Below are 12,875 nucleotides of genomic sequence, written 5' to 3'. Positions count from 1 at the left end.
GCTTCAGGGAACATTCTGTGGTTGCCCCAAACAGGGGGCCTCTGTTTCCCGCTGGGGGAGACATCCCCAGATGGCAGTTCTTTACCTCCACTCATTCACATGAGGCCCCCTCCCTGGCCCGCTGCCCTCCCACCCCCACCCTCCCCTGCAAGCTGTGCTCACAAGCAGGGGGATGCTGGCTGAAGCTGGAGGCCTGGGGTGTGGGTCCCAGAGCCACCAGAACTGGGACAGGGACACCCCGGAAGGGCCTCGTCCGCCACAGCCCAGCTGGAGGGCTCCAGGCACCACCCCGAGCCCACGGAGGCAGAGAAGGGAGCTGCTGGGGACCCACATCTGGTTGGAGGGCTGGGCACGCAGAGCAGAGGCCCCAGTCTGTCCTGGGTGACAGTGGGACTGGCTCTGTCCCCAGTGGAGAAGGCTGAAGGAGAAAGGCACTGCAGGGGCTGGGCCTGAGTGGCCACATCCAGCGCCCCCACCGCCTCTGAAGGGCTGGAGAGGTCGAGACAGGTTGGACCACCTGGGGTCCCGGGGTTTCAGGAAGGGTGGACAAGCCTTGCTCTGGGACAGGAGAGAGGGTCTCTTTAGGACAGGGGAGGTGGCCGGACAGGCACTGCTCCGGGACGGGGTAGGGAGGTCATTTAACCATCCCAATCCCAGGCCAGGCCGAGACGGGCTTCCCAGGTGGCCCCAGACTGGACCGACGCCGCAGGTCGGCACTTGCACCCTGGCCAGCCCGCGGGAGCCAGGCCACTAAGGGCGGGGCTCGGACGGACCCAGGGGCGGGCCCAATGGGACTGGAGCGGCCCGGGGCCGAGCTCGGGGCGGGGCCTCGCAGAGGCGGGGGTCGGGAGTGGGGGTGTGTCTTGGACGAGCGGGGCGGGGCCAGTCTCGGGGCGGGGCCTCGCCTGGCCTCGCCCCCGTGACGCGAGCGCGGAGCCGCTATATAAGCGGGCGCGGCCGCGCGTGCGCACTCCGCGCGCGCTTCGGTCGTGGAGCGGCCTTAGGCGGTCTCGTCTGCAAATGGGCTCCGTGGCCTAGCGTCCCCGTCCCCGCCACCCGTGATCGCGCGCCGAGGCCCGCGAGGGGTCGCCGCCTAGGTGAGGACCCGGGCGGCGCGTGAGTGGGGTCGAGCGATCCGAAGGGGCGCCCCCGTGCGCCACGGCTGGCGGGACAGACAGACTGGCGGACGGAAGGCCGGACGGCCGGGGGCGCGGGCCGGGCTAGGGCCGGACGGGCCGGGCGGGCTGGGCAGGTGCCCGGAGCCCCGGGTCCGCGGCCCAGCGCACAAAGAGCCTTTGTTGCTCCCGCGCGGCCGGTTCGGGTCGGTTGGAGCCGCCCGCGCCCTGCGCGATGAAGGCTGCCGGGAGTTCCGGGCTCGGGCTCCGCCTCCGCTCGGGAAATAAACTCAGCGTGGCGGACTCCGGAGTCTGGGTGGGGGCGGGTACCCGAGTGGGGAACGCCCCTCCCGAGGGCCGGCGGGTGACCAGGGGGGCTCCCCGACCCCTGTGTGCGCAGGCTTCCACCGGCCATAGAAGCGACAGCATGGCAGCCATCCCCTCCAGCGGCTCGCTCGTGGCCACCCACGACTATTACCGGCGTAAGTCAGCCCCCTCGTCCTCTGCCCTACAGGTCCCGTCGGGGCGGGGGGTGGGCCGCTAGAAGCGCTGGCTCTGCCGCTGTGCTGCCAGCAAAGCCAGCGCTTGGCCTGGTGGACAGGGCAGGGGACTCGGGGCCCTGCAGAGCTGACCAGGCCTCTCTTCTCCAGGCCGCCTGGGTTCCACTTCCAGTAACAGCTCCTGCGGAAGTGCGGAGTATCCTGGGGAAGCCATCCCTCACCACCCCGGTGAGCGCAGGGCCACTCCCCTTCGGTGGGCGGCACTATGTGGCGGGATCCCACCAGGAGTAGGCAGGGGCACCACCACCCTACTTTGCCTGTCTCAGGTCTCCCCAAGGCTGACCCAGGTCACTGGTGGGCAAGCTTCTTTTTCGGGAAGTCCACTCTCCCGTTCATGGCTACAGTGTTGGAGTCCCCAGAGCGGTGAGTCCACATTCCTGGGGGCCAGCATGGGAGGTGGGGGCAGGTGGAACCCCCCCCTGACCCCAAGCTCTCCCCCAGCTCGGAATCTCCCCAGGCGTCCAGCCGCTCCATCGCCTGCGACCTGGCTCTGGAAGCCGTGAGGAAGCAGCCTGGTGGCCAGCCTGGCAAAGCCAACGCCAGGCCCCAGTCCTGAGCGCCCGTGCCAGGCTGCAGGAGGCGCTAGGCTCATCAGAGCCCGTCCCTGCCCTCCCCCCCTCCCCTCTCTCCTCCCCTCCCCTCTTCCCCTGTCTCCTCCCCTCCCCCCCCCATAGACTAGGCGGGCTGCGGCAGAAGCACTTGGGTTCTTTTATATCAAAATAACAAAACACCAAAAAGGAAGTCGAGAGAACCCCACTCTTTACTATCCAAGCCACACGCAAGCCTTCCCGACACCCTGTAACCGTGTGCCTTGCACCAAGTGGACAATAAACCGAGCAGCCAGTAGCCCTGATGGTGTGTGTGACCATGTGCCCCCGGGGCCCGTGGGAGAAGCTGATGTTTCTCAACCTCCCTTCCTGGCAGAGGTGGAGAGTTGGCCCTGTTCCCTGGGCCTTCCTGGGTTCCCTCACTGGGGAGCCACCTCTTGGGTCTGGCCCAGGTTCACGGCGGCAAGCCACCACAGCGAGTGTGGAGCCTTGGCACCTGAGAAGGGGTGGGGGGCCTGGAAGAGCAGGCAGTTCAGAGGTTGGACGAGAAGCTCCGGGGCAGCCACTGGAGTCCTGGGCCTCTGCTTGTGGGTTTAGGGGCCGTCAGCTGGAGGGACCTGGTGCCCCTGGAAGGACCTTGGCAAGGGCCCCTGCCCTTGACACCCTGGAGGGCAGTGAGGGGCCGGTACCAGAGCTGTCCCAACTGGTGTGCAGCTCATGGGGCCGGACTGTCTCCCGGAGCCTTCCTGTGAGGGTGTCGTCTCTTCTAGCCTGTTGCAGGACGCGCTCTGGGTAGGGTCCCCCAACTCTGGGGGCGGGGACCCCAAATTAAGACTGAGTCGTAAGTGGTATGGGGGCGTTCCCAAGGGACCTTCCCACCACTGGTGACCCGGCTCTGGACGAACTCCAGCCTTGGGAGGGTGTGGCTGTGTCATCCTCCGCCGGCCTCCCTGGGCGGGTGTGATTGGTGGACTGTGTGTCCACACACCTTCAATGGCCAGCAGGGATTGGCCCGGGTCTGTTGGGCAGGAGGGGGCAGCTTAGGGAGGGCGTGGATGGGGGCTTGGTATGAAGTTAGGGGCCCCACGGGCCACTGAGGGAGCCCAGCCTCCTCTTTGGCCACTCTGCCCCCGCTCTGTGCTAGAAACGGCTCAGTCCAATCCAGGGCATCCCGCGTAGCTGATGGCCCTCAAGGGCCTCTGTCCCGTCTGCCCTCATCGTGTCCGGGCAGGCTGCAGGGTCAGTGCAGTCTTACCCAGGCCCCCTGTGCTCCCAAAGCCAGTAGTCCGTGCTGAGGCCTGTAGGGGAGGCCTTCATTCCCACCTCACACGGACCCAGGGTGGGAGCAGGTGCCCAGTCTCCTGGCTACAGCGTCCAGATGAGGCCCTCAGGACTCCTGGTGGCGGCTGCTGATGGCCACGGCCCTGGGTAGCAGACCGCAGTGCCCCACCAGCAAATAGCCCGTTTTCACAGAGCACTGAGAAGGCCATGTCCCCCCATATCAGGAGCTGCACACAGGCCAGGTGACCCAGGGTGAGCCCGCCCAAAATCCAGGCCCCTCCTCATGCCCCACCTGGGGGAGCTGTGCCCTGGTCCCGACAGCTGATGGGCTTTGAGTCAGGACCAGGGACAGGTCCACTCCCTTTGGAAAGAAGAGTGGCCAGGCTCCTGGAGGGTTAGAGCTGGCTGTGGAGAGTCCCGGCGCTTTCCAGGAGCTGGTGTCTTTGAAGGAGCAGACAGGAGGAATGGGCAGCCTCAGCCCCCCGACTTCAAGGGGACTGCTTCCCCCGGCCCCGGGGCAGGGTGGGCCCCTGGCTGGAGGATCTCCGTCCCCCAAGCGTTCAGCCCGGTCCTGCGAACTTGTCCACAGCTTCGTCTGCCCGTGCCCTTGATCCGAGGTCCAGGGCGGCACCCAGGCCCCCCTTCACAGGGCCTCGTGGCCTCAGAGGCAGCACCAGAGGGGTGTCCCTTTCACAGCGGGTTCTCGTACCTGCTGACACTGGAGAGCTTCTCCCGCAGGGCTTTGAAGCAAGGTCTCTGCTCCGGGTCCCTGTTCCAGCACGACAGCATCAGCTTGTACGCAGCGGGTGGGCTCTCGGGGGGACAGGGCATTCGGTAGCCCGAGTCCACCCTCAGGAAGGCCTCGTGGTTGGACATGCCTGTGGCGGGCCGGTAGCAGGGGCTGCAGGGGCTGTCCCCTCACCACCGTATTCCACCCTCCCGGGGGACCCCGGGCCGCTCTCCTGCGCTCTGCATCCCCTGCACCCTCCTGACGCCGTCTGGAGGCCGCCCCAGGGAGGCAGCCCGGCGCTCTGTGTGGTGCACGCCCCGAGTCCAGGTGGCGGCACCCTCCCACCCTGCCCACGGCTGGGGACGTTGTTGGGGGCCAGTACCTGCATAGGGCATCTGACCCCTGCTGAAAATCTCGTGGAGGAGAATCCCGAAGGACCAGACGTCCGACTTGATGGAGTAAAGCCCTCTTGACAGGGCCTCCGGGGCGGTCCACTTGTAGGGGATGTTGCGGCCGTGGGAAAGGTAGATGTCCTCCTGCGAGCGGAGACGTGCTGGGGCAGGCCACGGGGCGGCCTGCAGGCTCTGGCCCCGCAGCACGGACGCACGTGGGGACGCACGTGGGGAGCTGGGGTTCGCGGTGGGCCAGAGCAGACTGGGCACCGATCATGGACGGTTGCCACTAGAGGGAGGTGGTGCTGGCACTGGGAGACAGGCAGGCCCTGGGCCACCAGATTCAGGGGCTGGGGGCGGGGGGTGCGCAGGAAGCACTGGGATACACGTGCCCCTCCCAGGTGGCATCCGTGTCCCAGAGGTCGGCCAGCGTGAGCACGAGCAGGGACAGTGCCTGCCACGCTGGAGGCTGCCGGTGTGTTCAAACCATGGGTTCATAGAGACAGCCCGGATGGGCTGGCCACCAAGTGAATGAGGGAAATGCCTTTCTAGAAGTACCCAGCCTCCAGTCAAGGACTACAGCATCAGGATATCAGCCCCTGAGTGGAGGGCCCTGGACTCTGGCCATCGGTGCCCCACCATGCCAGGGGAACTGAGGCAGAACCCACTCGCCCACCGACAGACCCCGCCCTGAGTGGAAGGCCCTGCCACAAGGGGGGTTTCTGGGAAGAGGGAGCCAGAGAGCCAGGCCCAACACCGAAGGAGCCGCAGGGGAGCACAGACTGAAGGGGTCAGGCAGTGGGAGCAAACAAATGAAATCTTGGCTCTCAGGAATTTGGAAACTTAGCTCCGAGGGGGCATGTGATGACCTTAAGGAGTCCCGTTAATTGTCAGAAATGTGTCTGTGTCTGTTTCTGTCTGGAGTCTCAGTGTGCACGTGTCGACCTGGGTCTAACCGTGGAAGGAGGGGACACCGGATGGGGCTGGGGAGGGGGCTCGTGACACCATTTTGTCCACGTTTGTCTTCAGAACCCTCCACGATAAAAGTGTCTTCTGTGGGGGGGACGTTTGCCCTAAGCTCACGAGCCACTCCCACCCTCTCCCCTCGCTGAGCGCTGAACGCAAGACACCATGAAAGAGTGAGCAGGTGCCCCACCCACCCAGGAGCGCCCCACCGGCCCCCCGTGTGGCTTCTCTCTCCTCCGGGGGTCCCCCTGCCCCTCCAGCTCTCAGTCCCCGGAGAGGCCTGCCCATCCCATGAAGTCTGCGCCCCGGGCCTCACCTGGGAGCTGCCGCTACTCCGGCGTCCCGCCCTGTGGCTGCTCAGCCGGCCTCCCTTGAACCCCAGCTCCTTGCGCAGAGGGAGTCCTGCGTGCTCCCCGGGCCCTACCTTGATGAGCCTGGCCAGCCCAAAGTCCCCGACTTTGCAGATGTTGTTTTCCCCCACGAGGATGTTCCTGGCGGCCAGGTCCCGGTGGATGTAATTCTGCGATTCAAGGTAGCACATGCCCTCGGCCACCTGCGATGCGAGGTCCACCAGCTCCGAGACGGGCAGGGCTTTCTCGTCAGAGCCTGCAGAGGCCAGGGGAGGCCACGGTCAGAGGGGCAGGGGGCCACGTCCTCCCCTCCACCGGCCCTGTGTGCTGCTGGGACAGAGGGTGGCTGCCCGACTTGAACAGTGCACCTGTCGTGGCCCTTCTGCAAGGCCAGACGTGGTCGCCGCGTGTGCCCTTTGCCCCACTCCCCGGTTCCCTTCCTGGGAATCCACACGGAAGTGTCCGTGCAGAGAAGCTCATCACGACGTTATTCACACGACTAAAAACCTCAGAAAGCTTCAACGAGAGGGGACTCGCTAAACAGGCACAGCTCGTGGGTGCGGTAGCCTGCCGTCGGTGGGGCCGCCTTCTGGAGAAGGGCTCTTAGCAACGGCGCCCCAGCTAATTGGCAGTGGCCGCGTTCGCTTTGGGTGTTCGATGAGGTCCAGATGACGAGGTCTGTGAGTCCGCGCATGTTGAAGTGTGTGCGTGTCTGTGTGTGTGTGTGTAGCACATGAGGGTGTCTGTGTACATGCGTGTGCAAGTGTACGTGCCCATTCGGACACCAGAAGAAGGTCAGCACCTTCTAGAAAGAAAAGCCTAAGAACCAGGCCGGCGTGCCCCCAGGCTAAGAGGTGGGCCGGCCTCGCCTGGCATTTGAACACAATGGTCTCAGTTAATGGTGAATGGAGGGCTGGCCTGTCTAGTCTTCTCTCACTTGACCTGTGGTAAATAGATAAACGGATGGTGCATTTACCACAGGATATTTTAAATCATTTCTTAAGCAGGTAAGGCTGTCAAGGAGCCCCCGGGCTGTCCTGTCCCTGGTACGGGCGCAATTTGGGTTTTCTCTTTCTTTTTTTATTAAAAATTTTTAAATGTTTATTCCTGAGAGAGACAGAGAGTTGAGCAGGGCAGGGGCAGAGAGAGAGAGGGAGACGCAGAATCCGAAGCAGACTCCAGGCTCCGAGCTGTCAGCACAAAGCCCGACGCGGGGCTCGAACCCACAAACCGCGAGATCGTGACCGGAGCCGAAGTCGGACGCTCAACCGACCGAGCCCACGTGGATTTCCTCTTTCTTTGTGCAAGTTTCCCATGCCCTCAAGCACATGGCACTTTTATCCCCAGGAAAGGAGCCCCGAGTGCGGCCCCGCGGCCAGCTCACCCCGCAGCAGCTCCAGCAGGGCTCCCCTTGGCATGAGCTCTGTGATGATGTACACGGGGTCCCCCACGGACACCACGGCATACAGCGGCAGAATGTGTTTGTGCCGAAGCTTCTTCATGGCCTGAATCTCCGCCTGGAAGGTGTGCTGGTGCGGGAGGTCATCTGCGGGGGCAGGCGGCCTCCGTGGGTGCGGCCCAGTCCCGGCCTCCGCCCGCCCGCCCGCCCGCTCGCGGCAGCGGCTCGGGACGCGTGGGCGCCCTCCCCGGGGCGCCCCAGCACCGCACCACAGCGTCCACGTGAAGGCTGTGCCGAACCCACCACCTGCCGGCCACACACCGGGCTCCGCATTGATGCCCTGTCCCCAGCCTGATGTGGAGTGGCTCACCCCCCGGGTGTGTCCCCACGTGCCCCTGCCCCAATTCCTGAAGCGGGGGGTCCAAACCTCTAGTGGGTTCACAGGAGACTTTAGACGAACCCTTTCAGATGTCTAGTGATCTATTTATTTTAATAGCTTTCCATGTACGTTATGAATTTAAAATTGCCTGGGTGCCCGGGGGGCTCAGTCGGTTAAGTGTCCAACTCTTGATTTTGGCTCAGGCCATGATCTTAGGGTTCATGAGTTCGAGCCCCGCATCGGGCTCAGTGCCAACAGCATGGAGCCTGCTTGGGATTCTCTCTCTCTCTCTCTCTCTCTGCCCGTCCCCACTCGTGCTTGCTGTCTATATCTCTATCAAAATAAATAAAACTAAACTTAAAAAGAAAAGAATTTAAAATTCCCTTTTAAAACAAATGCCTTGAAGGATGCCTGGGTGGCTCGGTCGGTTAAGCGACTGACTTCGGCTCAGGTCAGGATCTCACAGTTCACGAGTTCGAGCCCCAAGTCGGGCTCTGTGCTGGGAGCCTGGAGCCTGCTTCCGATTCTGTGTCTCTCTCTCTCTGCCCCTCCCCTGCTCGCGCACGCTCTCACTCTCTCTCTCAAAAATTAATATACATAAAAAAATTTTTTTCATAAAATAAACGCATTTTCGGTAAAAACATGCACATTGAAAGGAAGACGCCACGTGGACACTGTTGGAGACGACGCGTGCGATGCACATACGGCCGCAGGTGGCGCGGGGGATGCCGGGGACGCTTGGCCACCCCGCCCGTCCCCAGGGCGCAAGGCCCGAAGTCCCTGCTGGGGCGCCTGGCCTGGGGCCCACTCACCTCGAGCAATCACCTTAATAGCCACTCGGACCTGGTCTTTCCAGAGCCCTTCAAAGACCTCCCCGAAGCAGCCGGACCCCAGCTTCCTGCAGAGTGTGAACTCCTCCCGTGGCATCTCCCAGTCGTCGCAGTGGGGCAGGGGCTTGGGCTCATGCTGGAGGGACAGGCAGGGTGCCGTGCCCATCACCCAGCCCACCCACTCTGACCCCAGGATGGGAGCCCCTGATCTATCCTTGGATTCAGGGCAACGCCCCAGGGCCCAGCACGCAGCCAGGCTTTCCCAGGAACTGCCCTCGTGACCCCAGCCATGTGCTGCAGACACCCTCACCTGCCCACTCTAGGCCGGTGACATCCACCTGAGTGCCAGTCCCACAGAGCTCTTGGCCCCAGGCTCCCACTGCCCCAGAGAGACTCGGGACTGGCAGGAGCACAGGCCTCTCCCTGGCCCAGGGGCAAGGGTGACCCAGCAAAGGAAGGCACGGCCCTGCCCCCACGCCCCGCTCTGTGGGAACACGGCTGGAGACGGCCAGAGTCCCCGGGGCCAGGTGTCCCCGTGCCCCCTCCACCCACGTCAGGAGAGAGGGAGGCGGGCGACGAGTGGGGGCAGCAGGTGCAGGCGACCTTACCTTCCAGCAGGGCACGGTGAGCCGCAGGCCGTGGGACAGGCTCTGGGCTTTGTGGTGGTCCACGAGCTCGGACAGGCCGGGGAAGGACACGGCCTCGCTGAGGTGCAGCCGGCCAGCACGCCTCCAGATCCTGTAGTGTCGCACGACCTGGCCGTCACGCACTGGGGTGCGGGGAGGGTGGGCTGAGGCAGGGACGCGCGTTGACACGCGCCCACCATCACGGTCCCCTCTCGAGAAGCGCTCGCGGGCCCCGCGTCCCGCCCCCGGCACGCCCAGCGGCGATGGGAGAAAACCCAGACCCAGGACCGCTAGGACGAGCCGCCCCGGACGGCCGAGTGTCCGCCCGCCGGAGGGAGGTCCTGGCTGTGGCAGACAGAGAGGCATAGGCCAGCGGGGCTGGGTTTGGGGGCAAGCAGCCCCAGGGTCAACTGCACGGGGGACACAGAGCGGGGAGAAGGGCCAGGGAGGCCGTACCTGAGAGAACATAGTCGGCGCCCGGCTTTTCGCTGACCCTGACCAGGAAGGCCCCCGCTGTGTTGCCCTCTGCCTGCAGCCTGTGCAGCGCTTCGGAGCGGGAGATGCGGCCAAAAAACCAGCTGCAGGGCAGGTTGCGGGGGGGTGGGGGGGGGGTGGGCAGTCCTGAGCCCACACTGACCTTCGTCCCCTGCCCTCTCTGCCCCCGCTTCCTCCCACCTGCCCATGCTGAATCGCAGCCCCCAGATGGCCCGTCCGGACACCAAGGAAAGGCCTGCCCGGGGAGTCCCCTGTCTGTGGGCTCAGAGCCACTCCTGTCCCAGAGACGTGCCATCCTGTCCCGTGAGAGGGACCACGTTGTTCCGTGACCCTGGCCGCAGACGCTCTGCTGTAGGACTGTGGGGCCTGGGTCGGCGTCTGAGCGGCAAGGCTCTGCACGTGCGCCCTCACACACGCGTACCCACACTCACGCCTGCTCATACACACTGGTGCCCAGGCACGGGCGAGCCCCGGACTCTGGGCTGCAGGGTGGGGTCTGCAGAATTACCCAGGTGACTTCTGCTGCCGGCTGCTCAGCCCTCAGCTCCCCCTTTTCCTGCAGGGGTCCCAGGAACAGGAAGCCCCCGCGGGGGGCCTCGTGAGGGCCACGCCCCACCCTGAGCCTGGCCGAGGTAGCGCCTCTGGAGTCTCTCTTGTTGGCTCACCGCTGCAACCACCCTGCTTCCTTCCTGCTTTACAAATGCACTAGGTTCTCAGGACCTCGGGGCCTTAGCACCAATCACGCCCACCTCTGCACGATCCCCGTGGCCGGACCCTGCCTTCTGAAGCTGTGCGGTTTACGACCCTGTTGCTCGTCCCTCTTCAGCGGGAGGAAACCCCCACGCCCGTTCACCGTGCGACAGCACCGGCTCGCAGCAGCTCCCGGGGCCTCTCACGCTGGACCGTCCTGGCCCAGAGCTCGGGGGGCTGTGCGGACGCCCACTCCAGGCTGCCCTTGTGGCCCAAGTTTCCTGGGCAGCCCCTTGGGACCAACCACCACCTCCAGGAGCCTCCCTGCCGGTGATGCGAAAGCCCGTGGCCCACGCCCAGACCCGGCATGTCGCAATTACCTTCCTGCTCCCTCTAACTAGGTCATGCATCTGGTTTGGGTTGTTTGGAAGGTGAGCGAAGCTTTGCTCCCCAAAAGGCTCAGTCCCTGCCTCGGACGCCTACGCAGACCACATCCCTGTCGGCTGGCCCGGAAGCCCACCGTGGACCCTTCTGTCCTGTTTGGGTCCTGGCACCTCCAAGTGACCGTGGGGGAGCCCAGGGAAGGGGCCGCCTGCCTCTGTGGCTCTGTATCCCCAGATGTCGCACAGAGAAAGCCTCGTCAGCTCTCCCGGGACAGCGTGGTGGGGTCTGGCCCCGACTAGGGACCATAGGGAGATGGCGTCCCGTGTCCCCCATCCTCACCGGCCTCCCCAGAGGCCGCAGCAGTGCAGAGCTCTGTCCTGAGGGCTGCCCTGCCCTGAGCTCCCAAGGGGCCACAGGGCCCAGAGTGGGGGGGCCTTGGGGTGACCCACGAGGGCCATGGGGACACTCACGGTTCAGACTCCACCGTCTCCTTCTCGGCCAGGTAGCTGTGGGGCACGTAGCCCTCAGCCAGGGCCCTGCCTGCCTCGTCCAGCCGCACAGCCCAGCACCACTCCTCCCCCTTCCTGGCCACGTGGAGCAGGTCCCCGGCCCGGAAGCTCAGCTCTTTGTCCGTCCGGGCCTCGAAGTCCCACAGGCCCACGTACCGGGGGCCCGGGTGAGGCTGGTCCCGGGACACCATGGCGGGTGCAGCGGCTGGACTGGCTTCCTGGCCTCAACACCTGTCACCGGGCTGGTGGCGGCACCACCTGTGGCTAGGAACGGCGGGTGGGGCCCGCCCTGACAGGCCACCTCCACCCGGCCGAGAAGCCAGCCCACTTCCTGGTGCCGAGGCGGCTAAGCCAGGCCGGCCGCACCTGCAGCCCGGATGGGCCTCTGCCCTGGGCTCCACCCGTCCTCCTGCCCACTGAGGCCAAGTCAGTCTGGGTACCGCTTCCTCCCACCTGCCCTGGAAAGCGTGCCCACCACATGGTCGCGTGGCTGGACCTGAGCCCCCGCCCTCCCGGGGGGGGGGACGAGTAACGGGTCAGACAGGGCCTCCCTGGGGTCCAGTTTAGCAACCGGGGCTCCGGTTTGAGTGGAACCTAGGTGGGAGTGAGCGACAGGGCGGTTGGAGACCCGTGGGCACATCAGCGCTGCCCGACCCCGGGGGCCGCTGGGGCTGAGCTCTCCAGAGTCACCCCTGGAGCCCCGGTGGGTGTGGCCTCCCATCCCCTCCCTGAAGGCTGACCCCTGGGGGCCCACCACACACTCCCTTCCCCAGACCTCCGACCACCCAGGGGAGCTGCGCTGGCCTCCAAGACACAGGAAAGGGTGGGCAGGTGCCGGAAAGAGGGAGCGGCACTGAGGCCTCGGGGTGGGGGCAGGCGGGGCCCAGCCCCCAAGGGGAGCCGGCAGCCTGGGCGCGGGGAGGGCTCCGGGTGCGCCGTCCATCTGTGGTCGGCCTGCCCCAGCCTGCCCCCTTGATGGGAGGTCCGGGAAGACAACGACCAGGGAAAACCAGATACTAAGCCTGATTTCTTGGCACTTCCCTCTTTTGGAAAGGGAAGGCTCAAGAACAGGAGTGTGGTCACTCAGTAAGGTCACAGTCCTACTGGCAGAGCAGGGTGGGGAGGGGGCCCGGCTGGGCGGGGCCTGCGAGGCATCTCCCGCACCCAGGGCTCCAAGGCAGGCCCCCCCCACCAGCCGCGAGGCCTCCCTCATTGTGGGGCCATTTGCTCCAGTCGGCTCCTGGGTACGGACGTCCCGGTTCTGCCCGGGCCACACCTGGAAGCCCCTGAGCACCAAACCCGTCCGGCTTGTGGCTGATGACACACGCCAGGCACGCACCGGTGACCCCCACGCACACCTGCGTCTGGTCCAAGCCCAGCTGTTCCCTCCCTTCCTTCCCTCAGAGGCCACGGCCCGGCCCCACGCCACACTCACCTGCTCCTCCGTCTGTCGCGGGCAGGACCGGGGGGCAGAGGGTGGGGAACCAGGGGCTGCCACCAAGCCCGCCCATTCCTCCCGCCCCCCTCCCCCGTGAGGGCTGGCCCACGCCTGGCACCCAATGTAAGGAGCCCCCGTCCTCTCCCCGCTCAACCCTGACTCACACCCGGGCCCTGCCGTGTC

The 12,875-nt window shown here is 65.5% G+C and overlaps 2 protein-coding genes across 4 annotated transcripts; one reads left to right on the top strand and one right to left on the bottom strand.

Moving 5' to 3' along the window:
* The first annotated feature begins 954 nt into the window (after positions 1-954).
* Positions 955-2,521, top strand: PPDPF (pancreatic progenitor cell differentiation and proliferation factor). Its single transcript, XM_007087015.3, has 5 exons — positions 955-1,097; positions 1,516-1,597; positions 1,766-1,843; positions 1,942-2,038; positions 2,117-2,521. The coding sequence occupies exons 2-5, from the start codon at positions 1,543-1,545 to the stop codon at positions 2,229-2,231; spliced, it is 345 nt and encodes a 114-aa protein (XP_007087077.1). The 5' UTR covers positions 955-1,097; positions 1,516-1,542; the 3' UTR covers positions 2,232-2,521.
* PTK6 (protein tyrosine kinase 6) lies at positions 2,418-12,852 on the bottom strand. 3 transcript variants are annotated; one of them, XM_042979937.1, is made up of 8 exons: positions 11,216-12,825; positions 9,633-9,754; positions 9,159-9,319; positions 8,533-8,686; positions 7,327-7,488; positions 6,017-6,198; positions 4,617-4,770; positions 2,418-4,382 (listed from the first exon to the last, which is right to left on the bottom strand). In XM_042979937.1, the coding sequence occupies exons 1-8, from the start codon at positions 11,443-11,445 to the stop codon at positions 4,195-4,197; spliced, it is 1,353 nt and encodes a 450-aa protein (XP_042835871.1). In that variant the 5' UTR covers positions 11,446-12,825; the 3' UTR covers positions 2,418-4,194. The 3 variants fall into 3 exon arrangements, with proteins under 3 accessions (XP_042835871.1, XP_042835868.1, XP_042835869.1); XM_042979934.1 differs by lacking the exons at positions 2,418-4,382; positions 4,617-4,770 and having other exon boundaries at positions 5,449-6,198; positions 11,216-12,848; XM_042979935.1 differs by lacking the exons at positions 2,418-4,382; positions 4,617-4,770; positions 7,327-7,488 and having other exon boundaries at positions 5,449-6,198; positions 11,216-12,852.
* Between the last annotated feature and the right edge of the window lie 23 nt (positions 12,853-12,875).

The sequence above is a fragment of the Panthera tigris genome, chromosome A3, assembly GCF_018350195.1.
Source record: "Panthera tigris isolate Pti1 chromosome A3, P.tigris_Pti1_mat1.1, whole genome shotgun sequence".
Taxonomy (NCBI): Eukaryota; Metazoa; Chordata; class Mammalia; order Carnivora; family Felidae; genus Panthera; species Panthera tigris.
This window is presented reverse-complemented; position numbering and strand designations above follow the sequence as displayed.